At 42.1% G+C, this 26,197-nt stretch overlaps 2 protein-coding genes across 4 annotated transcripts in view; one reads left to right on the top strand and one right to left on the bottom strand.

Moving 5' to 3' along the window:
* The window catches only part of TNFRSF13C (TNF receptor superfamily member 13C), a 328,540-nt gene that overhangs the window by 27,380 nt on the left and 274,963 nt on the right, over nucleotides 1–26,197 (bottom strand). The window lies entirely within an intron of this gene.
* Nucleotides 35–26,197, top strand: part of XRCC6 (X-ray repair cross complementing 6) — a 40,156-nt gene continuing 13,993 nt past the window's right edge. The window contains exons 1-8 of one of the 3 annotated variants that reach the window (XM_060189053.1): nucleotides 35–163; nucleotides 744–827; nucleotides 4,123–4,235; nucleotides 4,550–4,688; nucleotides 9,300–9,554; nucleotides 10,163–10,346; nucleotides 13,503–13,689; nucleotides 17,629–17,797. In XM_060189053.1, the coding sequence (XP_060045036.1) occupies nucleotides 752–827; nucleotides 4,123–4,235; nucleotides 4,550–4,688; nucleotides 9,300–9,554; nucleotides 10,163–10,346; nucleotides 13,503–13,689; nucleotides 17,629–17,797 (1,123 nt within the window). In that variant the 5' untranslated portion in view covers nucleotides 35–163; nucleotides 744–751. Of the gene's footprint in view, nucleotides 164–275; nucleotides 297–318; nucleotides 460–743; nucleotides 828–4,122; nucleotides 4,236–4,549; nucleotides 4,689–9,299; nucleotides 9,555–10,162; nucleotides 10,347–13,502; nucleotides 13,690–17,628; nucleotides 17,798–26,197 lie in introns of those variants that run through there. The other 2 variants (XM_060189055.1, XM_060189054.1) reach the window with 2 other exon arrangements.

Raw genomic sequence — 26,197 nt, forward strand, 5'->3', positions numbered from 1 at the left:
TTAACGAAGCGAGTCCTGGGGCTGTCTGAGGCGGGCGTGGGCGTGTCAGCCAGACGAGCAAAAGTGCGCGCTCTGCGTGATGACGTAGAGAGCAGTGATTGGTAGAGAGGAGCGTGCGCGCCGCCACGCCTGCCGCCAGGTGGGTCTGGTCTGTGCACCTAAGGTAGGTAGCTAAGGACTGTTCTATTTGTTGCTTGAAGACCAGTGCTGAGCTGGTTTTGCTTCGCCCACTCGGTCTTGCTTGTCCCCCTATCCTTGTCGCGGGGCAGGGTCGGCCGGAAGTGTGCAGACGTGAGGTGTGGGCGACACCCAGCTTTGGAGGCCCACCTTGAGACCCCACTGAGGAGTTAGGGAAGATGTTTTTGATGGGTTAAGGACAGGTGGTCCCGCCAAGGACTGAGCACCGTGGAGCGGGGTCCCTCACCCTAGATGGTACTGGAGATTGGACAGGACCTCCAGGTTGGGCAGTTCCCCGTCCTCTCCCTCCCCCCTCCCCTCCCCCCCGTCCCTCCACCGCCGTCTGCAAAGTGTTCTTAAGTGCTGGTGACAGGTGAGGCTGTGCTAGAATGTCCGTTTACCCACTTACTTCCGCACTCCGACTTACATGAGTTCTTCTTGAGGCAGAATGATTCAGCATCCACATTCCTCAAATAATCGCACGCACTTAGAACATAGGAATCAGTGTTTAGATTTGAATGTGCATGTGAGTAACTGATGTTAACTTATTTTCATATAGTGAGCAGTACCCAACATGTCAGGGTGGGAATCTTACTACAAAAACGAGGGCGATGAAGAGGAAGAACAAGAGGAGGGCGTTGAAGCAGATGGTAGGTGGCTTTAACATGTACTATTCTCTTCAACAATTTACATTTTCCGGCCTGTGTCTGCTAGCTGGCTTTTGCTCTCTAATGACCCACTCTTCTCCCACCCAGAGAATCTCAAATACTTGTCTCCTTTTGAACTTTGCAGCGGCACCCATGACACTTCTTCAGATCTTTTTCTTGCCACTAGTAGGGTATTTCTAGCCTTAAATCATCTGTTGGACCCCAGTAAGTGCTTCTGATCGTGGGAATTCTGTCTTAGTTGGCTCAGCTAAGAGTCTACTTCATCCAGGAAACGAATCTTACTCATACTAGAACTTCAGTACTTAATATGTCTTTATAGTAACTGCAGCAATCAAAGAGTAAACAATAACAACAGTTACAAGAATCTTACTTCCTGGCCCCTGGGTTTGGGACTTTATTATATTCAAGCAACATAGTAGCACATAGGACAAAGGAAGAAAAATGGCAGGGAGTGATATGTACTCTGTGTACTGGTTAATTTAAATCCTGCATGGGCTATTTTAAAGTGTTTTGTTAAAAAATGAGAGCTATCACTATAAACCACAAAAAAAAAAAAAAAGAAGGCCTCCAGGAGCAGTGGGTTCGTAATGCAGGCACTGAGCCCCAGAAATAACTCTGGAAGTAAAAAAAACAAAACAAAACAAAAAAAACCACCCTTATTTATGGGGGCTGAATAATAGTTTTATACCCAAAGACCCAGTTTCTAGCCCTCAGCAAGTACATGAGTGCATCATGCAAAGGGGAAGCTTCATGAATGGTGGAGCAGTGCTGTGATGTCTTGTCTTTCTGTGTGTCTATCAGAAATTGAAAGAAAAAAAAAAGTCCAACAGGAGTGGTGTAATAATGAAAAAGCCTACAGCTGAAAAACTGGAAACATAAAAATAGTATTTATGCATAAATATAGGAGAGGTAGAAAGGAGAGAGACACAGAGAAAGAGAGAGACTTGCAGCTCTGCTTCACTGCTTCACTGCTTGTGAAGTTTCCTCCTTGCAGGGGGGGACCAGGGGCTTGAACCTGGATTCTTATGCATTGTAACATGTGCACTTAACTGGGTGTGCCATCACCTGGCCCCAAGAGGATATCTATCTATCTATCTATCTATCTATCTATATAGTCAAAGCTATTATTCAGAAATACCCATCTGGATGATAAAACTATAAAGAAAAATAAGGGGGTGAGGGAGAGAACATAATGGCTATTGCAAAAGACTTTCATTCCTGAGACTTCAAAGTTCCAGGTTCAGTTCCTGCACCACCATAAGCCAGAGCTGTGCAGTGCTCTGGTAAAACACACACACACACACACACACACACACACACGCATGCACGCACGCGCGCACACACACACACACACTCACTGTCACTCTCACTTTCTCTGATTTGGACAATGGTGAAGTGCATCAAGCTTTGGATTGAAGTATTAGGTCCTAAATTCAATCTCTGGCATTGTATATGATACTCTGATTATCTTTCATTAATAAATATATATGCATATATCCATGAAGGATGATAAATGACATATTGGGGGTTGTATTGTTAAATGGGAAACTGGGGAATGTTATGCATGTACAAACTATTGTATTTACTGTTGAATGTAAAACATTAATTCCCCAATAAAGAAATAAATTTAAAAAAATATATATGCATATATATTATTTATTCATTTTTTTTTTTTTTTTAAGAAAGAGGATCAGGTGATTTCCAAAGGCAGCGTAGGGCTGGCTCATCTGGATAGTGCAGTTGCTTTGTCATGCTCATGATCCAGGTTCAAGCATGGCCCCCTCACTGTACTGAAGTACAGTCTCTCTATCTCTCTCTCTTATGTGGGAATGTCAGCCTGGGGCAATGAAGCCACATTGATAACCAAAAAAACAAAATCAAAAAGATAGAATAGTTTACTTTTAGGGCCAAGTTTGGGGTGTTGTAGCTGGGAGAGAACATAGTAAGGACTTCTAGAATGGCTTGTAAGATGTAACTTCGGGGGGGAGGGAGTTGGGCAGTAGCATAGCCTGTTAAGCATGTGGCTTGAAGCCCAAGGACCAGCATAAGGATCCTGGTTGGAGCCCTAGCTCCCTACTTGCAGGGGAGTCGCTTCACAGGCAGTGAAGCAGGTCTGCAGGTGTCTATCTTTCTCTCCCCCTCTCTGTCTTCCCTTCCTCTCTCCATTTCCCTCTGTCCTATCCAACAATGATGACATCATCAACAACAACAATAATAACTACAACAACAACAAAAAACAAGGGTAACAAAAGGAAAAATAAATAATAATAATAAAAAGATTTAACTTCCTGACATGGGTGGTAGTTTGATATAATTAGCTCATTATACTTTTGCTTTTTTTTTTTTTAAGATTTTGTTTATTAATGAGAAAGATAGAACCAGTTATCACCCTGGTACATGTGCTGCTGGGGCTTGAACTCAGGACCTCATGCTTGAGGTTTCAGTGCTATTTTAAATGGCTAGGAGAGGGGGTAGAGAAAAGAGCGCAAAGGTAGAAAGCTTCCATAGCAGCTGTTGCCAAGGTTCTAGCCAATGGGTTTAACCAGTACCCTACAGGCAGGGTGGGTCTCAGGCAAAACAGTGATTATGTAAATAGACCACAGCATCAAGCAATGCAGGGGAGCTGGCGTAATGCCCAACACCAAATGCTGAGAGTCAGGTGGTAGTGCAGCAGGTTAAGCATATGTGGCGGGAAGCTCAAGGACTGGCGTGAGGATCCCAGTTCGAGCTCCTGGCTCCCCACCTGCAGGGGAGTCACTTCACAGGCGGTGAAGCAGGTCTGCAGGTGTCTGTCTTTCTCTCCCTCTCTGTCTTCTCCTTTCTCCATTTCTCTCTGTTCTATCCAACAACAACGACATCAGTAACAACAACAATAATAACTATAACAATAAAACAAGGGCAACAAAAAGGGAAAATAATTAATTTAAAAAAAAAAAGAAGACCGGGAGTCGGGCTGTAGCGCAGCGGGTTAAGCGCAGGTGGCGCAAAGCACAAGGACCGGCATAAGGATCCCGGTTCGAACCCCGGCTCCCCACCTGCAGGGGAGTCGCTTCACAGGCGGTGAAGCAGGTCTGCAGGTGTCTATCTTTCTCTCCTCCTCTCTGTCTTCCCCTTCTCTCTCCATTTCTCTCTGTCCTATCCAGCAACGACAACAACAATAATAACTACAACAAAAAAAACAACAAGGGTAACAAAAGGGAATAAATAAATAAAATAAATATTAAAAAAAAAAAGAAGAAGACCAACTGCTTCATTCCATTTTTTTTTTTCCCTGTAGGAGACCATAAATACTCAGGAAGAGATTGTTTGATTTTTTTGGTTGATGCTTCCAGAGCTATGTTTGACTGTCAAGGTGAAGATGGATTGACACCTTTTGACATGAGCATACAGGTAAGACTACCTTTTTTATTATTTTTTTTTATTGGAGGATGAATGTTTTGCAGTCGACGATAAATACTGTAGTTTATACATGCATAACATTTCTCAGTTTTATACATAACAATACAACCCCCACTAGGTCCTCTGTCATCCTTTTCCAGGACCTATACCCCACCCACCCCACAGTCTTTTACTTTGGTCCAAAGACTACCTTTTTATTTAATTTAAATATATATATGGAAAGAGAGAGAGAAGTTATTCTATACCAGCCATTTATAGAGCTTAACAGTAATTAAATTTTAATTGAATTTTTTTTTTTTATTCAGTGCATTCAGAGTGTGTACACCAATAAGATCATAAGCAGTGATCGAGATCTTTTGGCAGTAGTATTCTATGGGACTGAAAAGGACAAAAATTCTGTGAATTTCAAAAATATTTATGTCTTACAGGAGTTGGATAATCCAGGTCAGTAGTCTTTTTTTAATTTAAAATTTTTATTTATTTATTCCCTTTTGTTGCCTTTGTTTTAGTGTTGTTGTTATTGATGTCATTGTTGTTGGATAGAACAGAGAGAAGTGGATGACGGGAAGACAGAGGGGGAGAGAAAGACACCTGCAGACCTGCTTTATCGCTTATGAAGTGACTCCCATGCAGGTGGGGAGCTGGGGTCTTGAACCAGGATCCTTATGCCAGTCCTTGCGCTTTGCACCACATGCACTTAACCCGCTGCGCTACCGCCCAACTCCCCTGTAGTAGTCTTTTTATTTTTGTTTTTCCCAGAGCACTACTCAGCTTTGGCTTATGGTGGTTCTGGGGATTGAACCTGGGCCTTTTTTTTTTTTTTTTTTTGAATTTTTTATTGGGGCATTAATGTTTTATATTTGACAGTAAATAAAATAGTTTGTACATGCATAACATTTCTTAGTTTTCCACAAAACAATCCAACCCCCACTAGGTCCTCTGTCATCGTTTTTGGACCTGTACTCTCCCCTGACCCACCCCAGAGTCTTTTACTTGGGTGTAATACACCAATTCCATTTCAGGTTCGACTTGTGTTTTCTTTTCTGATCTTGTTTTTCAACTTCTGCCTGAGAGTGAGATCATCCCATATTCATCCTTCTGTTTCTGACTTATTTCACTCAACATGATTACTTCAAGCTCCTTCCAAGATCGGCTGAAAACAGTGAAATCACCATTTTTAATAGCTGAGTAGTATTCCATTGTGTATATATACCACAACTTGCTCAGCCACTCTTCTGTTGTTGGACACCTGGGTTGCTTCCAGGTTTTGGCTATTACAAATTGTGCTGCAAAGAACAAAGATATACACAAATCTTATTAATGGGTGTGTTGGGTTCCATAGGATATATCCCCAGGAGAGGAATTGCAGGATCATAGGGTAGGTCCATTTCTAGCCTTCTGAGAGTTCTCCAGACTGTTCTCCACAGAGGCTGGACCAATTGACATTCCGACCAGCAGTGCAGGAGGGTTCCTTTGACCCCACACCCTCTCCAGCATTTGTTGCTCCAACCTTTTCTGATGTTTGACATTCTCACAGGAGTTAAGTGGTATCTCATTGTTGTCTTGATTTGCACTTCTCTGACAGAGACTTAGAGCATTTTTTCATGTGTTTTTCGGCCTTTTGGATCTCTTCTGTGGTGAATATTCTGTCCATGTCTTCTCCCCATTTTTGGATAGGGTTATTTGTTGTCTTGTTGAGTTTGGCAAGCTCTTTATATATTTTGATTATTAAACTCTTATGTGCTGTATGACATTTAAAGATCTTCTCCCATTCTGTGAGGGGTCTCTTGGTTTGGGTAGTGGTTTCTTTTGCTGTGCAGAAGCTTTTTAATTTGATGTAGTTCCATAGGTTTATGCTTGCCTTAGTCTTCTCTGTAATTGGATTCATTTCATTGAAGATATTTTTGAAATTTATGCAGAAAAGAGTTCTGTCAATATTTTCCTCTAAGTATCTGATAGTTTGTGGCCTAACATCCAAGTCCTTGATTCACTTGGAATTTACTTTTGTGTTTGGTGAAATATAGTAGTTAACTTTCATTTTTCTGCATGTTTCAACCCATTGTTTCCAACACCATTTGTTGAAGAGACTCTGTTTTTTCCCCATTTAATAGTCTGGGCACCTTTGTCAAAGATTAGATGTCCATAGGTGTGGAGGCTTACTTCTGGGCTCTCAATTCTATTCCACTGGTCAGTGTGTCATGTTCTAGTACCAAGCAGTTTTGATGACAATGGCCCTATAATACAGTTTGAGATCTGGGACTGTGACACCTCCAGTTCTTTTCTGTTCTTCTCAAGATAGTTTTGGCAATTCTAGGTCTTTTGTGGTTCCAGATAAACATTTGTAGTATTTGTTCTATTCTTCTTAAAAATGTGGTTGGGATCTTGATGGGGATAGCATTAAATTTGTATATGGCTCTGGGTAATATATTCATTCTGATGATGCTAATTCTTCTAACCTATGAATTTGGAATATCTTTCCACTTCTTTGTGTCTTTTTCTATTTCCTTGAGTAGTGACTCAAGGAAATAATTTTCAGTATACAAGTCTTTTGCTTCTTTGGTTAGGTTTATTCCTAGATATTTTATTGTTTTTGTTGCTGTAGTAAAAGGAATTCATTTCTGGATTTCATCTTCTTCTAACTTAGTTTGCATAGAGGAATGCCACAGACTTTTGAATGTTAATTTTGTAGCCTGACACCTTACTGTATTTATTGCTTGATGATTTGCAAAAGCTTCTTGCTGGATTCTTTAGGTTTTTCTATGTATACTGTCATGTCATCTGCTGTTGTTATTTAACTTAAAAATGAGTTTGGGGGTTAGGGTTGCTTGCTGGAGTAAAAGGATTCACAGCAGGGAGCTGGGAACTGGTTTAAACAATACAAGGTTTATTAGGGTGAAACAGGTAAAAGGCAAAATAAGCATTTATCAAGGGTTACGTGTATGCTAGGTCTATAAAGTCTGAATATGGTTATCAAAGTTTAGTCCCATAAGATAAACAATTATAAGCTCTGGTAAAGGTTGCTCATGGCTTTAGAGGGGTCTAAAAGTTAACCGGCTAGCAGAGTCACACATGTTCAGTTCCCAGGAGAAGTAGACATGGCGGATAGATGCCTGGAGCACCGCCACCGAGATGCTTCTGACCAGGAGAAGCCGCAGGCAAAGAGTGTCATGTGCTCAAAGTCGCTTTTATACAGTGCTTTTATACAGTCCCTTCTCTGAAGCACCTCCCCAGGGTGAGGTAATTTGTATGCTAATAGTCCCAAACTCCTGATGGGGTCACCACATTCTGCAAATAGGGAGAGTTTGACTTCTTTTCCAGTCTCTATCCCTTTAATTCCTTGCTCCTACTACTATGGCAAGAACTTCCAACACTATGTTGAATAGTAATGGTGATAGTGGGCAGCCCTGTCTAGTACCTGATCTGAGTGGAAATGCTTCCAGTTTTTCACCATTGAGTATGATGTTGGCTGTAGGTTTGCTGTATATAGACTTCACTATCTTGAGGAATTTTCCATCGATTCCCATTTTTTGTAGTGTTTTGATCATAAAGAGATGTTCGATTTTGTCAAAGACTTTCTCTGCATCTATTGATATGACCATGTGGTTTTTGGTCTTGCTTTTATTGTTGTGGTGGATCAAGTTGATTATTTACATATATTAAACCAACCTTGTATCCCTGGGATAAACCCCACTTGGTCATGATGAACAGTCTTTTTTTTAAAAAATTTTTTTAAACATTTATTTATTCCCTTTTGTTGCCCTTGTTTTATTGTTGTAGTTATTATTGTTGTTATTGATGTCATCGTTGTTGGATAGAACAGAGAGAAATGGAGAGAGGAGGGGAAGACAGAGAGGGGGAGAGAAAGATAGACACCTGCAGACCTGCTTCACCACTGCTTGTGAAGCGACTCCCCTGCAGGTGGGGAGCCAGGGGCTCGAACCGGGATCCTTATGCCGGTCCTTGTGTTTGCGCCATGTGCGCTTAACCCGCTGCGCTACCGCCGGACTCCCCCAGTCTTTTTTAATTAATATACTGCTGTATCTGGTTGGCAAACCTCAGACTTTGGGTGCTGGTGCATGAAAGTCTTCTTGCATTATCGTTATGCTAACTCCACTGCTCAAAGCAATAGTGTTCTAAGATCAAATTTTCCTTTGCAGTTCTCTCTTTGGTGCCTTGTCTATGAACATGTCACCCACTTGGGGGTGGGAGGATAATATGTGCCTTGTGAGTTATTTGGCCCCCATTTCCCTAAAGCTTTCTGCTTACTCAAAAGAGCTTTGACTTCTGCTCACTTTTGGTATCTATTCTTAAATAATTTCCAGATTCCAACATCAGGCTGGTGGTCAAATCTCCCTCCCCGACTTAGCTACTCTATGTCTTACTTGACTAAACCTTGTTGAATTTACTTCCTCTTTACAAGAAGCAAACAAACAGATGAAAAGCCAGAATTTCCCTTGCATGAGAAGTCCACAGCACTGAACAAAGGGTATATGAGGAAGAAAGTAGTTACATTTTGTGGTCTGGGAGGTGGCGCAGTGGATAAAGCTTTGGACTCTCAAGCATGAGGTCCTGAGTTCAGTCCCCAGCAGCACATGTACCAGAGTGATGTCTGATTTCTTCCTCTTTCTCCTCCTTTCTCATTAATAAATAAAATATTAAAAAGAAAGTAGTTGCATTTTCACATGGTAGTGCAAGCATGCCTGCTGCAGAGACACCACAGTTTGGGTTTCAGACCACCATGATAAAATGAATATTATAATAAAGCAAGTCACATGAAATATTTGTTTTCCTGGTGCATGTAAAAGTATTTTCACATTATAATGTAATCAAGTGTGCATTAAGAGGAGGGGAAGACAGAGAGGGGGAGAGAAAGATAGACAACTGCAGACCTGCTTCACCGCTTGTGAAGCGACTCCCCTGCAGGTGGGGAGTCAGGGCTCGAACCGGGATCCTCATGCTGGTCCTTGTGGTTTGCGCCACCTGCGCTTAACCTGCTTGCTACAGCCTGACTCCCTGTTCTGATCTTTCTATCTATTTGACTCTCTCTCTGATAAGGTGCTAAACGAGTGCTAGAGCTTGACCAGTTTAAAGGGCAGCAGGGGAAAAAACATTTCCAAAACCTTCTTGGCCTTGGAGCTGACTACTCCTTCAGTGAAGTGTTGTGGGTCTGTGCCAACCTCTTTAGCAACGTCCAGTTCAAAATGAGTCATAAGAGGATCATGCTGTTCACGAATGAAGACGACCCTCATGCCAATGACAGTGCCAAAGCCAGTAGGGCCAGGACCAAAGCCGGGGATCTGCGTGACACAGGTTGGCATTTGTCCTGTTTTTCTAAATGAATGCTTTATTTTGCATAGACTTCAAAACACTTTTCACAATTCAGAATCGAAGGAAAAAAATAAAATAGTGACACTTAAGTGATATTCCCACTGAAAATGGCCAGGCCATTAATTACCCAAAGGACTCTTTCAAGAGAAAACTTTTGATTTTAATGCTACCACAAATGGTAATTGTGAGTAACTTTGAATAAGTTGTCTGAAGTCATTACTGCAACTGATTCACTTAGTGATTTTCTCTAAGTCTTGAAAATGTTAATAAACAGCTTAGGGTTTTGGGAATTTTAATTTTAATTGTTATTATTATTATCTTGCTAGGACAGAGATAAATTGAGATCGGAGAGAGAGGAGACCTGCAGCACTGCTGCACATTTTGTGAAGTTCCCCCTGCAGGTGGGGAATAGGGATTTAAACTCGGGTCTTTGTGCATGGTAATGTGTGCACTCTACCAGGTGTGCTACCACCTGGCCCCCTTTGGGAGTTTCTAAAACGACACTTGAGCTTAGTTTTAAAAAGCTAGGGGAGAAAACTTCTAACTTGGTGAAAATTGTTTTCTTTCACTTTTGTCTGTCTTTGCACCAGGTATCTTCCTTGACTTGATGCACTTGAAGAAAGATGGGGGCTTCGACATATCCTTATTCTACAGAGATATCATCAGCGTAGCAGAGGACGAGGATCTCAGAGTTCACTTCAAGGAATCAAGCAAGTTAGAAGACCTGTTGAGGAAGGTTCGTGCCAAGGAGACCAGGAAACGTGTGCTCTGCAGGTGTGCAGTAAGCCTGGGCCATGTACCTGTGAGTCTCTGGGCCAACCCTAAGCAGTGCACTACTTTCACCTCTGTGGCTACCTAATTCTGGACTGTGCTAGTGCCTCACTGTGCTAATCTGTTCCTCTAAAACAGACTTTATTTCAGGGTGGCTGTCACTGTGACATACTGTGTTGGGGGTGCACTCAGGGTTTCACACCTAATTCTGAGCTTTACCACTGAGCAGGTCATCTCACTGGCTACATGATTTCCTTCCTTCCTTCCTTCCTTCCTTCCTTCCTTCCTTCCTTCCTTCCTTCCTTCCTGCACTGCTCAATTTTGGCTTCTGGTGATACCAGGGATTAAATTTGGGACTTCCGAGTCTCAGACATGATAGTCTGTTGTGTAGCTGCTCTGCTAGCTTCCTGACCCTATTCTGATTTAAAATTTATTTATTTATTTATTTTCCCACTTGTTGCCCTTGTTTTTCATTGGTGTTATAGTTGTTGTTATTGATGTTGTCGGTGTTAGATAGGACAGAGAGAAATGGTGAGAGGAGGGGAAGACAGACAGAGGGAGAGAAAGATAGACACCTGCAGACCTGCTTCACCGCCTGTGAAGCGACTCCCCTGCAGGTGGGGAGCCGGGGGCTCGAACCGGGATCCTTATGCCAGTTCTTGCACTTTGCACCACATGTGCTTAACCTGTTGCGCTACCGCCTGACTCCCCCATTCTTATTTTGTTTGTTTGTTTATTTGTTTGCTAATTAATTTTCCCAGAGCACTGTTCAGCCCTTGATTATGGTAGTGCTAGGGATTGAACTTGACCTTTGGTTCATTTATTTAAACGTTGGTCATTTATTATAGTCATGATGTTGACAAGAATTAGATTATTAGAAAGTACTTAGAGAGTTCTGGCATTAGATTTACATCTATTTGATTTTTGTAAAGAGCATCAGACTTCTATCTTAATAAAAAAGATGTATTTATTAATGAGAGAAGAGCAGGAGAAGATAGAACTAGGCCATCATTCTGGCACTATTTTGTGTGTGTGTGTGTGTTTTAATGTTTATTTCCTTTTGTTGCCCTTGTTGTATTATTGTTGTCGTCGTTGTTGGATAGGACAGAGAGAAATGGAGAGAGGAGGGGAAGACACAGAGGGGGAGAAATAGACAATTGCAGACCTGCTTCACCGCTTGAGAAGCGGCTCCCCTGCAGGTGGGGAGCTGGGGGCTCGAACTGGGATCCTTACGCCGGTCCTTGTGCTTTGCGCCACCTGCACTTAACCTGCTGCAACTCCTGTGTGTATTGTTTATAGTCCCTTCTTCATTATTATTTTAAACATTCTGAGACTGATTTTTGTGATAAAGACTGAGATAATATTATATCAAACTTCATCTATTATTAAAAATGCAGTATATTTATATTTTTCTTATTATTAGTGATTAAATAATTATAGACAAGGTTGGGTACAAGGTAAGATGGGTACAATTCCACATAGTTCCCACCACCAGAGTTCCATATTCACTCCCCTCCATTGGAAGATTTCTGTTCTTTTTCCCTTTGTGAGTATGGACCAAAGATCTTTATGGGGTGCAGAAGGTGGAAGGTCTGGCTTCTCCAGTAGACATAGACATTTGACAGGTCCATCTATACCCCAGCCTGTTTCTATATTTACCTAGTGGGGTAGGCCTCTGAGGAGGTGGGGTTCAGGACACATTGGTGGGGTCATCTGCCCCGGGAAGTCAGGTTGGCATCATGGTAGCATCTGCAACTTGGTGGTTGAAAAGTATTAAGATATAAAATAGAACAAATTGTTTAATAATCAGGAACCTAAAGGTAAGAATAGAGCAGATGAGATTTGGGGTCTTCATGTTGGAAGAAGCTAGGAAGTCTATTTTATGTATATTCCAAGGGGCCCATGACTTTACTAAATTTTTGCCTGGCCCTGAAAGCTAACATACAGGTTGACTGAAAGTATTGTCTGGTAAGCTGGTGCCAGAGTTGGGAATAGGACTGAAATGCTGGATCAGGGCAGAGAGTAGCTCCTAAATATAGGGAGAGTATATAAATACTGTTAACTGTAAACCCCATCGATCAGACCTAGGGCCCGTGTCTGTTCATATTTAGCACAGGAGCCGGTGTAACCTCTGCATTCCTGTCGGCCAGAGCTCACATTCCATGGTCACAGCTAGGAACATTCATTCTAGGCTGCACTTACTTCAGGACCAGTCTTCCTCAAGTTGTGGAGTATATTGACGCAGCCTCCCTTCTCAGAGTGGGGCAGTCTCTACAATTGTCGTTCTACATTGAGGTCAAGGTCCTGCAGAGTCCCACAAAGGGATTTGTGAGTTTGTTGCTGATGGAGATGACCAGTGATGGTGGAGACAGGGATCTCTTAAAGGTCTAGACCCATCATATCTATGTAGGAATCCCAGGATTCCCTGACTAGGGCCCCAGATGATGGGGTGGCCTGGTAGTAACCTAAAAGTCCATTATTAAAGTGTGCCAGTCTCTTGCCCTTACCCAGCTTTTGTAGTCCTTACTTTATCTGACAGGTTTGGACTTAGAGTGATTGAGGAAGGTAAAATAGAGGTGAGGAGGGTATCTAGGTCTAAGTAGAAAATATTTGATTAAGTACTTTATGGTGTCTTTTTTTAGGTCTTTCTTTTTAAAAAAATTTTTTTAAATACTTTTTTTAAATATATTTATTTATTTTTTTCCCTTTTGTTGCCCTTGTTGTTTTATTGTTGTAGTTATTATTGTTGTTGTTGTTGTTGGATAGGACAGAGAGAAATGGAGAGAGGGAGGGGAAGACAGAGAGGAGGAGAGAAAGATAGACACCTGCAGACCTGCTTCACCGCCTGTGAAGCGACTCCCCTGCAGGTGGGGAGCCGGGGTTCGAACCGGGATCCTTATGCCGGTCTTTGTGCTTTGTGCCACCTGCGCTTAGCCCGCTGCGCTACAGCCCAACTCCCTTTTTAGGTCTTTCTACTTGCTCGCTGCACTAATGGAAACACTACAGACTATTGTGCATATATTTATATTATCAAGAGCTTGCTTAGCATAATTATAGAGAATAAAGCACACTAAAATTGGGAATTGGGTGCAATAAGAGAGTTTTAGATTGGGAAGTATAATCTTTCAATCTATGTTGTTTCATTTTTCCCACATTCAGGTTGAAGTTTAAGCTCAGCAAAGATATAGCACTCAGCGTTGGCGTTTATAATATGGTCCAGAAAGCGTTCAAACCCCCTCCTATAAGGCTTTATCGGGAAACCAATGAGCCAGTGAAAACCAAGACACGGACATTTAATGTGAACACAGGCAGTTTGCTTTTGCCTAGTGACACCAAGAGGTCTCAGGTAGGTCTGCTTTTTCACAGAATTTTATTCCCTTAAAGGTTTACCTGGGGGGCTGAGAGATAATTTACCTTAGAGTACATGCCTTCCATGGTTAAGGCCCTGAGTAAAAGGCCTGACACTACATGGTAGCACCAGTGGATGGTGTACTAGTGCTGTGGTGTCTCTTCACTTTCTCTCTTTCCTGTCTCTCTCTCTTTCTAAGCACATTTATAAGCCAGGTTAAGCACATTTAGTACAAAGCACAAGGACCCACACAAGGAGCCCAAATTGAGCACCTGGCTCCCTACCTGCTTCACCACCTCAAGAGTGGTGAAGCAGGTCTTCAGGTGTCTTTTCTTCCCCTTTTCTATCTTCCCCTCCCCTTCAATTTCTCTCTGTCCTATCCTATGAAAAAATGGCCTCCAGGAGCAGTGATTTCATAATGCAGGCACCGAGCCCCAGCCATAATACTGGAGGCAAAAAAAAGTTAGGGCAAGATTACCAGAGGACTGAACTCTTTTAATTCCATCAGGACCTGGAGAGAGAAGAAAAATGGAAGGACTCTCAGAAGTAGAAACAAGTGTTGGTGTGACTTAGAAAGGAAGAGAAAGTGAGCTGGGCAGTAGTGCAGCGAGTTAAGTGCACGTGGCGCAAAGCGCAAGGGCTGGTGTAAGGATCCCGGTTCAAGTTCCCTGCTCCCCACCTGGGAGCTTCGTGGTGAAGCAGCTGAAGCAGGTCTGCAGGTGTCTTATCTTTCTCTCCTCCTCTCTGTCTTCCTCTCCTGTCTTGATTTCTCTCTGTCCTATCCAACAACAAAAGCTATGACAAATAACAACAACAAGCAAACAACAACAGCAACAAAATGGGAAAAATGGCCTCCAGGAGCAGTGGATTTGTAGCGCAGGTACCGAGCCCCAGTGATAACCCTGGAGGCAAAAAAAAAAGAAAAGAAAAGAAAAAGAAATAGAAAGGAAGGAAGAGAAGGCAGGACCATAGAAAAAAATGGGGAAAGAGGGCTGGGCGGTAGTGCGGTGGGTTCAACGCACTTGACACTTGACACTTCATCCTCATAAGGATCCCAGTTTGAGACCCCTGCTCCCCACCTGCAGGGGGCGTCCCTTCACAGGTGGTGAAGCAGGTGTGCAAGTGTCTTTCTCTCCCCCTCTCTGTCTTCCTGTCCTCTCTCCATTTCTCACTGTCTTATCCAGCAACAACAATAATAACAATAACAAACAAGAAGGGCAACAAAAGGAAAAAAATAGCCTCCAGGAGCAGTGGATTCATAGTGTAGGCACTGAGCCCCAGCAATAACCTTGGAGGCAAAATAATAATAATAATAGGCAAATATATAAAAATATAGTCATAGAAATAATAGTCACCCTATATCTGTGACCTTGGGAGAACGGCAATTTTTTTCCCCCTTTTGTTGCCCTTGTTGTTTTCATTGTTGTTGCTATTATTATTCTTGTTGTTGCTGTTGGATAGGACAGAGAGAAATGGAGAGAGGAGGGGAAGACAGACAGAGGGAGAGAAAGATAGACACCTGCAGACCTGCTTCACCATTTGCGAAGCGACCCCTCTGAAAGTGGGGAGCCAGAGGCTCGAACTGGGATCCTTATGCCCGTCCTTGAGCTTTGTGCCATGTGCACTTAACCCGCTGCACTACTGCCTGGACCCCTCCCCCCCACTGCAGTTTCTAATGGAGTGAAATGGTGTGGAATTGTACCCCTGTTATCTTACAATTTTTTAATTAATATTAAATCACTAGTAAAAAAAGAGAGAATGAAAATGTTGGCCTGTGAGGTCCATCAGCAGTAATATCTCTTACACATGGCTGGGTTTATTTCTTCGTGCTGCTTTAAAAATGAAAAAGAGGAAGCTGGGCAGTGGCGCAGTGGGTTAAGCGCACATGGTGCTATGCGCAAGGACCAGCCTAAGGATCCCGGTTCGAGCCCCTGGCTCCCCACCTGCAGAGGGTTTCCTTCACAGGTGGTAAAGCAGGTCTGTAGGTGTCTATCTTTCTCCCTGTCTGTCTTCTTCTCCTCTCTCGATTTCTCTCTGTCCTATCCAACAACAACAATAGCAATAGCAACGATAATAACAACGATGATAAACAACAAAGGCAACAAAAGAGAAAACAAAAGAAAAAAGAGAAAAAGAATTATCTGAGAGGGAGCTGACTCACTGATCAACCTAACCATTTAAATTCCTTTTTAGCCTCTGTATATCCAAGTTGATAAAATATAAACTCATTCCTCTTTAGAATTATAGCTAGAAAGTTAGAGCTGGTGTTTGAAAGAGATGGGTGATAGCTCAGCCCAGTAGAGTCCAGCTTTACTGTGTTCCAGGACCTGGATTTGGGCCCCTGACACTACATAGGAGCACCATGGATGACACTAGAAGTTTCAATTAATATGGTATCTCTCATCTCTCATCTCTCTCATCTCTCTCTCTCACTTTCTCTCTGCAACCCTGTATTTAAAATTAAGGAAAATTGGTAAACACTGTGCATCTGTACATCAAAGGTAGTGCTGGCTGAGAACTCAGTATATATAAAAAGAGGAAAGAAATAAATACTTAATACAAGACAGACCTGGATTTAGAGTCCAATTTAGTTGTATTAGTCCAGAACAAGATACCAGCCAGCAAACTTCAATTCATCCATTTGTAAAACAGAGTTCTGTTGGAGCCAGGCAGTGTGGCATATCGGTTTAAGCATACACATTACCATACTCCAGGACCTGGGTTCAAATTCCTGGTCCCTACCTGCAGAGGGGAAGCTTCACAAGTTGTGAAGTAGTGCTGCAAGTGCCTTTCTGTCTATCCCCGCCCAACCCCACTCTCAATCTCTCTGTTTAATCAAATTTCTAAAAAAAGAGGAAAAAAGGTGGAGAATTGGATTTGTCATGCAGACACTAAGCACCGGTGACAATCCTGGTAGTCAAGACAACCACCCCCCAAAAAAAAAAAAACAGAACTCTGTTTTTCTGGTTTTTTCCTGCCTCCCTCTCTTTCTTTCTTTCTTTTTTTTTTTTGGCTGTGCTAGAGTCTGTACAAACATGATTCCACCACTCTTGGACCTACTTTATTTATTTATTTATTTATTTAAAATGTTATTAGTGACTTAATATTGATTTACAAAATTATAAGCTACCAGGAGTATAGTTCTGTAGTGTTCCCACCACCAGAATTCCGTGTTCTCCTTCCTTCCATTGGAAACTACAGTAGTTTTCCCAAGGTTGCATATATGGCTTGACTTGTTTCTAGAACTATCTATATTTATATATATTTGAAGGGCCTACTTTTTCATTCCTTTTTTTTCTGGGAGAGTGGGAAGGACACCATTGTCATGCTGTACCATCTGTGGGGCTTCCCTCAGAATTTGGTGCGGGTTAAGCGCACATAGTACTGAGTGCAAGGATCCTGGTTCGAGCCCCCAGCTCCCCACCTGCAGGAATTCACTTCTCAGGCGGTGAAGCAGGTCTGCAGGTGTCTCTCTCTCTCCCTATCTGACCCCTCCCCTCTTAATTTCTCTCTGTCTTATTTTTTAAAAAAAATTGAAAAAATGGCTACAGTAGCAGTGGATTTGTAGTATAGGCACTGAGCCCCAGCGATAACCCTGGAGGCAAAAATAAATAAATTAACTAATAAAATAATAATAACAGTGGGTTACAGGATTATAAGATTACAGAGCAGATTTCCACACTGCACCCACCACGTAAAGCAGGGTTTTTAACGTCTGCCACTGAGGATTGTTAAAGAGCATAAACTAGACGACAAATACGAAGAGGTTGGCTGACCCTCAGTGAATCTGACTTTCTCATAAAGGAGGGCGATGCTCTAGTGAGCCATCTACTTGCTCCTTGCCAGAGAGCTGATTTTAACTTGTCAGTGTTTTGTGTGGCCTTTTTGCATCTTCATGTAGCTTCTCTACATGCCTCTCCTTTTCCCCTGTTTTAGATTTATGGGAGTTGTCAGATTGTACTGGAGAAAGAGGAAACAGAAGGACTAAAACGGTTTGATGAACCAGGTTTGGTTCTCATCGGTTTCAAACCCATGACTATGCTGAAGAGGCATCATTACCTGCGGCCCTCCCTCTTTATATACCCTGAGGAGTCCATGATCAATGGTAAGTGGCACAATGTCGAGGAAAAATGAATGACTAATATGGAAGGTAACTTGCTAAGTGGGTCTGCTTAGAAACTTATCAGAGATGCTAGGGGGATATTTGGAAAGTGCCTCATGCTAAAATAAATTTTGGAGATATGGGACTAAACCAAGTTAAAGAGATTTCTTTAGAATCTTTAATACACTGGTATGCATTGCAAATAACCAGGAGGGAACTATGAAATTAGCATTTAAAGATGTATTTACGGGGCCGGGTGGTGGTGCACTTCATTGAGCGCACATGTTGCAGTGCACAAGGACCCGGGTTCGAGCCCCCGGTCCTCACCAGCAGATGGAAAGCTTTGCAAGTGGTGAAGCAGGGCTGCAGGTGTCTCTCTGTCTCTCTCCCTCTCTATCTGCCCTACCCTCTCGATTTCTGACTGTCTCTATCCAATAAATAAAGATGTTAAAAAAATAAATAAAAATAAAGATGTATTTACTTATTTATTTAAAAAAATTTTCCCCCTTTTGTTGCCCTTGTTTTTTTATTGTCATTGTAGTTATTGTTGTTGTTATTGATACCGTCATTGTTGGATAGGACAGAGAGAAATGGAGAGAAGAGAGGAAGACAGAGAGGAGGAGAGATAGACAGACACCTGCAGACCTGCTTCACCACCTCTGAAGTGAATCCCCTGTAGGTGGGTAGCTAGGGTCTCAAACCCCGATCCTTAGCTGGTCCTTGCGCTTCACACCACCTGTGCTTAACCCACTTTGCTATTGCCCAACCCCCACTTAGTTATTTTTAGAAGTTTTATTTATTAATATGAGAAAGGGAGAACCTGAACATCACACTCGCATATGTGGTGTCAAGAACTATGCTCAGGGCCTCGTGCCTGCCAGTTCAGTACTCTTACTTATCCACTGCACAACTTCCTAGGCATTCATTTTGGTATTGATTTATTCTTTCATTTAAGAGTGAGGTCAGAGCACCACTTAACTCTGGCATATGTGGTGCTGAGGATCTAATCTAGGAAACCACATGGTATTAGCATTTTTTAAAAAATTTATTTCTTTATTGGGGAATTAGTGTTTTACATTCAACAGTAAATACAATAGTTTGTACATACATAACACTCCCCAGTTTCCCATTTAACAGTACAACCCCCAGTATGTCATTTATCATCCTTCATGGACCTGTATTCTCCCCACCCACCCACCCCAGAGTCTTTTACTTGGGTGCAATACACCAATTCCATTTCAGGTTCTACTTGTGTTTTCTTTTCTGATCTTGTTTTTCAACTTCTGCCTGAGAGTGAGATCATCCCATATTCATCCTTCTGTTTCACTCAACATGATTTTTTCAAGGTCCATCATAGAAGCTGGCAGGAAGTATTCCAGTGTCTTCAATCTTCTGGAAGACTTAAAAGTAGAGATATTAGTTCCTCTTTGAAGGTTTTGTAGAATTCATTTGTAAAACCATCTGGTCCAGGACTTTTATTTTTGGGGAGATTTTTGATAACTGTTTCAATTTCATTAGCTGTGATGGGCCTGTTCATGTTATCCACTTCCTCTTTACTTAGTTTTGGAAGTTGGTAGGTATCTAGGAAATCGTCCATTTCTTCCAGGTTCTCTAGCTTGGTGGCATATAGTTGTTCATAGAAGCCTCGCATGATATGTTGAATTTCTGTGGTGTTTGTTGTGATATCTCCTCTTTCATTTACTATCCGATTTATTTGGGTCTTCTCCCTTTTTTGTTTTGTGAGTCTGGCTAAAGGTTTGTCGATTTTATTCACTCTTTCGAAGAACCAACATTTACTTTCGTTGATCTTTTATATGGTTTTCCTATTCTCAATGTTATTTATTTCTGCCCTAACTTTAGTGATTTCTGTCCTTCTGGTTGCTTTAGGGTTCCTTTGTTCTTCTTCTTCTAGGTCTTTAAGATGTGCAATCAGGCTGTTTTTTTGTGCTTTTTCTTGTTTCCTAATGTGTGCTTGTATAGCCATGAACTTCCCTCTCAGTCCTGCCTTAGCTGTGTCCCAAATATTTTGATAGCTTGTGTCTTCATTTTCATTGAACTCTCGAAACATTTTGATTTCTTCCTTGATTGACCCAGAAGTTGTTAAGAAGTGTACTGTTGAGCTTCCACATTTTGGGACTGTTACTAATCTTTTGTTGATTGTTAAGTGTTAGTTTAATTCCGCTGTGGTCTCAGAAGATGCTTGGGATGATTTCAATGCTCTTGAATTGGCTGATGCTGTCTTTGTGGCCTAACATATGGTCTATCCTTGAGAATGACCCATGTGGATTTGAGTAAAATGTGTATTCCAGTTTCTTGGGATGAATGACTCTGAAAATGTCCAATAGTTCTAGTTTATCTTTCTCTTCATTTAGCTCCCATATGTCTTTATTGATTTTCTGCCTGGATGATATGTCAAGTTGAGAAAGTGGGGTGTTGAAGTCCCCTACTATGATTGTGTTGCCGTTAATATATTGCTGTAGCTCTTTCAGTAGAAGTTTGATGTATTTAGATGGCTTCTCATTGGGTGCATAGATGTTAATAATTGTTACGTCCTCTTGATTGACTGATCCTCTGAGCATTAAGTAGTGTCCATTCCTATCTTTTTTAATCTTATCTATTTTAAAGTCTATCATGTCAGATATGAGAATAGCTGTTCTTGCCCTTTTTTGTGGGCCATTGGTTTGTATGATAGTTTTCCATCCTTTCACTTTAAGTCTTGTTGAGTTAGGTGGGTTTCCTGTAGACAGCATATTGTTGGGTTGTGTTTTCTGATCCATCTTCCTACTCTGTGTCTTTTAATAGGTGAATTCAGACCATTGGCATTTATTGATATCAAAGACTGAAGATATTTTAACGCCATTCTTGTAGAGTTTTAGAGTGTTTTGATATATGTTTTATTTGTGGTGTTCTGATTGTTTATAAGAGACCTTTTGGAACTTCTTTCAGGGCAGGCTTGGTGATAATTGATTCCTTCAAATGTTGCTTGTCTGAGAAGGTTTTGATGCCTCCATCTAGTCTGAATGACAGTCTAGCAGGATATAGTATTCTTGGTTGAAAGCTTTTCTCATTGAGCACTTGATAGATATCTTGCCTTTCTCTTCTGGCCTGTAGTGTTTGTATGGAGAAGTCTTGCCGCCGACCACCCAACTGGGGGCTCAGCAGGCCGATCCAGGGAGAATGAGACTTATAGGTGGGAGGTGGATTCGGCGCGACAGACAACACTGAGACACATGAGTTTCAATGCTGCTGCAATCTTTTACTGATATAGAGATTCTTTTTATAATAGCATAACAAAGAAGCATAAATCAAAAGCTGGCCAAGTCAGTTGACCACAAAGTATGCAGGGTACATTTTTTATAAGTAACACAGACAGGAGGAACTGAAGGCATACAACTACCATCAAAACGAAAGCACAGCCATACTGTTCTTTCATGGGTTATTAACCACATCCCTTTGGTTTCAGACAAAAGTCAATTTATCAGTAAGAACTAAATGCTTTCACTGCTCTCATTTATCCAAAGGGCTATTCTTTCTCCTTCCAAGCACTGGACCTTAATACCCAGAATAGGGGGGGCACTAGTGGGAACACGGCGTCTTGCTCTGATCCTTATGCCAAGCTCCCTTTCCTGTAATCTACCTAAGACAATATGCAGGTGCATTTCAGGGTTGCTATGTAACATGTTTCCTGGGAAAGCTAAAGGACCATTGTCTGTATGATTGAATGTAATATTTCTGAGAATAGTGCTCAGTCCTTGCTCAACCTGGATAGCCAAGTCATTGGGGCTTGAAGTGCTGGGATTTACTGTTGTAAGGGGCTTTTCATCCAGTGGGGTCCCATCTGGAATGTCCAGACTAGACTTGGGGGGTTGCACTGTAAGCGTCTCCGGAGTCTCCTGGACATTCCCTGGGTGGCCTGCATAAAGCATGATAAACAACAACAGTAAGCTTTCAGAAGCGAAACCAAGTCCACCTAGCCCTCCAAGGCCTTTCCGCCAACCGGGAGACCCAGGGATCCGTCCACACAAATATCCAGGCTTCTGTCCACCACCTATCTTGGGTACGGTCTTCCGTACAGGAGCTTGTAAGGCCCCTGTCCGGTTCCCTAACCAGGTCACCCGCACTGTTTTGTCACACCGCGGTCGTGGCCTGCCTATCTGGCCAGACAGGTGTGGCAAAGTCTGCTGCTAATCTTATGGGTTTTCCTTTGTAGGTGACTCTTCATTTTTCTCTTGTAGCCTTCAGGATCCTTTCTTTATCCTTATTCCTTCCCGTTCTAAGTATGATATGTCTTGCTGTCTTTAGGTCTGGGTTAATTCTGTTTGGGACCCTCTGGGCTTCTTGAATCTTTATGTCTTTGATGTTGTCAAGACTAGAGAAGTTTTCATCTATTATGGCCTGGAAAATGCTTTCTTCCTCTCCTTCTCTTTCTTCCTCTGGTAAGCCAATAATGCGTATATTGTTTCTTTTGAAGTCATCCCATAGGACTCTGTTGTTGTTTTCAGCATCTATTAATCTCTTTTTGAAATATCTTATTTCTTTTTTAGTTGTCTCTAATTCATCCTTAGTCTTGCTAATTCTGTCTTCAGCCTCATTGATTCTATTCTCTCTGCCCTCTATTGTTTTCTGGAGTTGATCTATTTTGTTGCCCTGTTCTGATACTGTTTTAGCTTGTTCAGCTAGGTGTGTTCTTAGCTCAGCGATTTCAGCTTTCATCTCTCTAATAACCATGAGATAATTAGTATTTTCTTCCATAGTCTCATTTGTTATTCCTGTATTTCTGATTGCAATTTTTTCAAATTCTTTACTCACTCCTGTTATTATTTCCTTAGCTAATGTTTGGATGTTGAACTCGTTATTTTGTGCTTCACCCTCTGGAGGACTTTTAGCTGGAATCTTGTCCTGGTTCAATTCTCCAATATTTCTTCTTATTGTTTTAACCATTTTATATATTATGTTATGAGTTCCCTTTATCAGTACTTTTCAAATTACTGATCACTATTGCCTGGATTGACTTGTGTCTAAGTAAGTTAATTAAAGGGTTCACAGTTTTGGAAGTTGACAGTTGTTTCAATAGTATTTTAATCCCTGAGTTGGAGCTCAGTGGTTTAAAAGCCTCTTTTTTTTTCTTCCCTATAGGCTATGGGAGCCTGAGGGCTTTTAAACTATCAATAGGCTTCTTAGCTTAATCACTGACTCCTGACCAAGAGATAAAGCAGGGTGTGGCAGAGAGAATCCAGTGGTTATGCAAAGAGACTTTCACAGCCCCTCAGCTATGCCACTGAGGTATAGGTCTTCTCCTGAGTTTCCTGGTTAGATCTCTGTCCCCTGGTGTCCCTCCCTGTCGTTGCTCCAGATTCTGAGGGCAGTAGCAATGGAGACTCAGAGTTGCACTTGGTGAGTCTCTGGGGAGTCCTTTCCTCCCTTCAGCTGTCCCCTTGTTGGTGGAGCAGACTGGAGGTGGTGTCTCCACTGATAAACTGCTGAACTGTTAGCAGTCACTTAATCTCTCCTTAGGCCCCTCTCTCCTCTCTGTCACCAGCCAAACGAGTTTGTACTCACGGGTGATTTACTGGGTTCCTGTGGTCATTCTAGTCCTGTCTTGTTTTGGTCCCGGGTGGTCTCCTTTGGTATTCCTAGTTGATCCGGGAGAGGAGAAGAGAGAAAGTGATCTGCTGCTGCTTGTAAGCTCCGCCTCTGGAAGTCTCCTCTCGGTATTAGCATTTTAATTAATTAAAAAAAAAGATTTACTTATTAGAGAGAGGGAGGAGGTAAAGAGAATCAGAGCACTGTTATGCCATAATGTGATGCCAGGGATAGAACTTGGGACCTTGTATTTTTGAGTCCAGTAGTTTATATACTGAGCTACCTCCTGGATCACTTTTAAAAAAAAATAATGATTTGATTGGACAGAGAAATCAAGAAGGAAGGGAAAGAGAGAGAGAAAGAGAAAAGCCTGTAGTATTGATTTTTCCCTCATGAAACGTAGCCCCTGCAGATGGAGAACAGGGTCTTGAACCCTAGTCCTTGTACTTTGTAACACATTCACTGCTCCCCACACCCCCTGCCTTTTTTTTTTTTTTTTAAGATTGATTTTTTTTTTTTCATGAGGGAGACCAGAACACTGTTCAACTCTGGCATAGGGTGGTATAGGTAGTTGGGGGTGGATTGAACTTGGAACCTCTGGTGCCTCAAGTATACATATTAAAACCTACTTCTGGGCGTCGGGTGGTAGCTAAGTGCACATGGCGCGAAGTGCAAGGACCTGCATAAGGATCCCGGTTCGAGCCCACAGCTCCCCACCTTCAGGGGGATTGCTTCACAAGTGGTGAAGCAGGTCTGCAGGTGTCTTTCTCTCCCCCTTTCTGTCTTCCCCTCCTCTCTCCATTTCTCTCTGTCCTATCCAACAATGATGACATTAATAACAACAACAGTGGGGGCCGGGTGGTAGCACAGCGGGTTAAGTGCACATGGTTCAAAGCGTAAGGACCAGCATAAGGATCCCGGTTGGAGACCCTGGTTCCCTACCCGCGGGGGGCAGGGAGGTCTCTTCACAAGTGTTGAAGCAGGTCTGCAGGTGTCTTATCTTTTTCTCCCCCTCTGTCTTCCCCTCCTCTCTCCATTTCTTTCTGTCTTATCCAAGAACAATGACAGCAATAACAACAACAACAATAAACAACAAGGGCAACAAAAGGGAATAAATATCAAGAAATTAAAAATAAAAAAGCTTTATAAAAAATTTAAAAATAACCTACTTCTTTGAGGCATTGAATGAGAGTTAGAAGAAACAACCAGAGACCTAGATTCTTCTCAAGTATTAATGTTTTATTTAGATAGTGTGTTTGTTTGTGCAATCCAGACTCTGCTATAATTCATAAACAGTCTGGATTTGATCAGGTTGGTTTACATTAACACCTGGGCTTATGTCTAAGCTTAATGGTACTTAATATAAGCTGACAATGATAGCTCATGCTTCTATTTTTTTTTTTTTTGAGTATACTTCTATTTTTTTTTTTGGGGGGTGGGTTTGTTTTTTTTTTATAAAAAGGAAATACTGACAAAACCATAGGATAAGAGGGGTACAACTCCACACAGTTCCCACCACCAGAACTCCATATCCCATCCCCTCCCTTGATAGCTTTCCTGTTCTTTAACCCTCTGGGAGAATGCACCCAAGGTCATTGTAAGATGCGGATGGTGGAAGGTCCGGCTTCTATAATTGCTTCCCCACTGAACATGGGCATTGATAGGTCGATCCATACTCCCAGCCTGTCTCTCTCTTTCCCTAGTTGGGAAGGGCTCTGGGGACACATTGGTGGGGTCATCTGTCCAGGGAAGTCTGGTTGGCATCATGCTAGCATCTGGAACCTGGTGGTTGACAAGAGAGTTAACATACAAAGCCAAACAAATTATTGACCAAGCATTGGACCTAAGGGCTGGAATAGTGCAGATGAAGAGTTGGGGGGTTCTCCATTTTGTAGATAGCTAGTAGGCATATTTTAGTTATATTCCAAAGGGCCTGTGCCTATACTAGTTTTTTTTTTTTTCCCTGAGCCTGACATCTGATATGCAGGTAGATCCAAGTTATTGTCTGGGGAGATGATGTCATGGCTGGAAAAAGCACCAGAAAGCTGGATCAGGGAAGAGAGTAGCTCCCTAATATGGGAAAGGGGTATAAATGTTGTTGACTGTAAACCCCATTGATTTGATGTGATCTGGGGCCATATTCAGTTTATGTGACCTCTGCATCCCTGTAGATCTGAGTTTACATTCTGTGGTCATGAGTAGGAACACTCTAAGCTGCCCCAATATTATGACCTATCCTCCTCAGGTGTAGGATAGTTCACACTTCTGAATGAACTATTTGAAGTGTTCAAACCACTTTATTCTTTTCTCTCTCTCCTCTCTTCTCTCTCTGCTCTCCTCTCTCATGTATGCACAGGGCACTGCTCAGCTCTGAGTTATGGTGGTGCTGGGGATTGAACCAGTGACCTCAGAGCCTCAAGCATGAAAGTGTTTTGTATAACCATTATGTTTTCTCCCCAGTCTTTTTTTTTTTTTTTTTTTTCCCACCAGGGCTATGGCTGGGTTTTGATGCTGACACTAGGAACCCACTGCTCTTAGCAGCCTTTTTTTTTTTTTTTTCTATTTTTATTTGACAGGACAGAGAGAAGTTGAGAGGGCAGGGGAGATAGAGATGGGGAGAGAAACACAGACACCTGCAGACCTGCTTCATAAAGCATTCACCCTACAGGTGGAGCGTGGGGGCTTAAACCTGGGTCCTTTCTCATGACAATATGTGTACTTGACTGGTTGAGCCACCACCTGACCACCCCCCCCCTGTTTTTTGTTTCTTAAATGCCTCTGCTATCCCCACTTCTTTTTACCAATTTGTTTTTTTAAAAC

The sequence above is a fragment of the Erinaceus europaeus genome, chromosome 4 (genome assembly GCF_950295315.1).
Source record: "Erinaceus europaeus chromosome 4, mEriEur2.1, whole genome shotgun sequence".
In the NCBI taxonomy this organism is placed as follows: Eukaryota; Metazoa; Chordata; class Mammalia; order Eulipotyphla; family Erinaceidae; genus Erinaceus; species Erinaceus europaeus.